The sequence below is a fragment of the Papaver somniferum genome, unplaced genomic scaffold, assembly GCF_003573695.1.
Source record: "Papaver somniferum cultivar HN1 unplaced genomic scaffold, ASM357369v1 unplaced-scaffold_10, whole genome shotgun sequence".
Taxonomy (NCBI): domain Eukaryota; kingdom Viridiplantae; phylum Streptophyta; class Magnoliopsida; order Ranunculales; family Papaveraceae; genus Papaver; species Papaver somniferum.
The window spans coordinates 6,305,820-6,308,723 of NW_020618825.1; the positions used below are offsets into that span (position 1 = coordinate 6,305,820).

Consider the following 2,904-nt stretch of genomic DNA (forward strand, 5'->3'; position numbering starts at 1 on the left):
AATAAAAGAAAAATTGTTTGGGTTGCTTGGGATAAGATAAGTAAACCTAAGAAATTGGGTGGTCTGGGAAATAGGTGCTTAAAAATTACCTATAAAGCTTTTTCCAGATGCACATGAGAGAAAACAGCTATGGAGAAGGATAGTTCAACTCAAAATGAAGGGTGATGAATCTGGTCTATGGGCAAAAGATTCATTTGGTACCTCAAGGAAGAGGGATCTGGAAGGTATTCAGCAGCAAAAACATATGATAGAAGAGATAACAGAGCTAAATATACAAAATGGGAAGTCTTTGAAATTCTGGTGGGATATGTGGAAACTAGATGTGGCATTAAAGGAGAAGTTCCCTAGAATTTATAAACTTGCACTAAACAAGAATGCAACAATCAGAGAAATGATGGTTAATGACTCTTGGGACATTCAGCTGAAAAGGAATCTGAAAAATGTCGAAATCAGAGGGGTTACAAAACTCTTTCAACTGCTGGGGGACACACCAAATTTATCTGAAGAAGAAGATTCAATCTAGTGCAATGGCTCTATTGGGTTTACAACAAAATTTTGTTATAATTGGCTCATTGAAAGAAGTGACAGTCCTTCCTCTCCGTAACATACTTTTGCATATGTATTACTCATGTCCCTCCTAGAGTTCAAGACTTCTTATGGTCAGTTGCACAGAATGCAATAGCTACAACAGATAATTCAGTGAGAAGAGGATGTGCTGTCAACAACATGACTTGTTCTCTATGCTCACAAGAAGATGAAACCTGTGCGAGAGAAAGATTGAATGACATAAATTATAAGAAAGGATTACAATGGTTTATATATACAGAGATTACCAAAAATAGAAAGGCCTATAATACAAGCTAATAAGGAAACATATAATATGCCTTCATGAGTATATGCTGGAGAATAATACGTCTTCATGAGTATATATGCTGGAGAATAATACGCCATGATGAGGATATACGCTGGAGCATAATACGGCTTCATGAGTATATATGCTGGAGAATAATACGCCATGATGAGGATATATGCTGGAGCATAATATTCGCTAACACCCCCTTTCAAACTCACGATGATAAAGCATTAACCATCGAGAGTTTTTCAACTAGAAAACGAAAGCGCGCAATGGAATGTGATTTTGTGAAGAAGTCTGCAACCTGCATGGTGGAAGGCACGTATGGAAGAGAAATTGTACGGTGCAAAAAATGGTGTCGAATGAAATGGCAATCAACTTCAATGTGCTTGGTACGTTCGTGAAATACAGAGTTACGAGCAATGTATATGGCAGATGTGTTATCACAGTTTATTGGTGTTGGACTTGATATAACAACACCCATATCTCCAACTAACCAACGTAGCCAAATAATTTCCGCAGTAGTGTCTGCCATAGCAGGATATTCAGCTTCCGTTGATGAACGAGAAGGAATAGATTGTTTCTTACTCCTCGAAGAAATAAGAGAATCTCCAAGGAAGACACAATAACCGGTAATAGATTTTCGATCACCATGATCACCAGCCCATCCAGCATCGGAGAAACCTCTAAGAGAGACAGTCGACGAACAAGAAGAAGGAAACAATAAACTCTGATACTGAGTTCCTCTAAGGTACCTCAATATACGCATCATTGCTGCCCAGTGCACAGTAGTAGGAGAAGAAACAAATTGACTGACTATATAAACAACATATGCAATATCGGGTCGGGTAATAGTGAGATAAACAAGACTGCCAACAATAGTACGGTACAATGTGGGATCAGCTACATGCATACCATCTGAACATGTGTAGCGGGCATTGGTTTCTATAGGAGTTTCAACAATTCTTGTATCTGATATACGAGCCTTTTTAAGAATATCTGCCACATATTTGGACTGAGAAAGTAGGTAACCTTTTGAGGAACTAGCAACCTCGATGCCCAAAAAATAACGTAAGGGTCCCAAATTCTTCATTTCAAATTGATAACATAATTGTTGTTTGAGCTGTTCAATGCCTACCAAATCATCCCCTGTAATTATCATATCGTCAACATAAAGCAATAACAGTATACGACCAGCGGAACTATTACGAACAAATAACGCCGAATCATACGCACTAGATTGAAAACCAAGAGTAGCGACAACACTAGAGAATTTTTCGAACCATGCTCGGGGTGCTTGTTTGAGTCCATATAAAGCTTTTCGGAGTCTACAAACTTCTCCTTGTTTGTGTGGAATACCAGGAGGAGGAACCATATAAACTTCTTCGGAAAGATCCCCATTTAGAAAAACATTTTTCACATCCATTTGAGATAATTTTCGTATAGATGCCACTGCAATAAGAGCACGAACGTAAGTCATTTTTTCCACGGGAGCAAAAGTCTCATCATAGTCAATTCTATATTCTTGGGTGAAACCTTTCGCTACAAGGCGAGCTTTTTAGCGCTCAACAGAGCCGTCTGACTTGGTCTTGATCTTGTATACCCATCTCGAGCCTACTGCATGTTTTCCTGGTGGGAGAGGAACCAATTCCCATGTTCCTGTTTTGAATAATGCGGAAAGTTCTTCATCCATAGCTTGTTGCCACAGTGGGTCACAAACATCCTCCTTATAGGAGGTAGGTTCATGTAGAGAATGAATAGAAGCGAGAAAGCAAGAGAACTGACTGGAATAACATGAAAGACCAAAATCACTATGAGAATAACCAAACCTATTTGGAGGATTACGTTGTCTCGAAGGATAACGAGGAGGGACAGGATCACCAATCTCGGAAGACGACGAGGACACAACCGTAAAAGAAGAAGGGGAATGGGTGTTATCTGCCGAAAATTGTTCGTTCCTGCAAGCATCGGTAGAAAAAGTAGAGGAAGGAATATTTAACGATAAATCAGAAGTAGGATTTTCTATGTCACCAAAAGGATCAGTATAGAAC

General features: G+C 39.1%; 1 protein-coding gene across 1 annotated transcript; it reads right to left on the reverse strand.

Moving 5' to 3' along the window:
• Positions 1-644: 644 nt before the first annotated feature.
• On the reverse strand, positions 645-2,333 carry LOC113326236 (uncharacterized mitochondrial protein AtMg00810-like). The gene is made up of 2 exons (XM_026574001.1): positions 1,263-2,333; positions 645-761 (listed from the first exon to the last, which is right to left on the reverse strand). Exons 1-2 carry the CDS (start codon positions 2,331-2,333, stop codon positions 645-647), a joined length of 1,188 nt encoding a protein of 395 aa, XP_026429786.1.
• Positions 2,334-2,904: the final 571 nt, after the last annotated feature.

Excerpts from the sequence above, each read along its gene's own strand:
- LOC113326236 (XM_026574001.1), bottom strand. The coding sequence starts at position 2,333 with ATGACTTACGTTCGTGCTCTTATTGCAGTGGCATCTATACGAAAATTA. Across the intron at positions 762-1,262 it reads TATACATTGCTCGTAACTCT|GTTTCATCTTCTTGTGAGCA; the intron begins GTATTTCACGAA and ends TCTCTCGCACAG.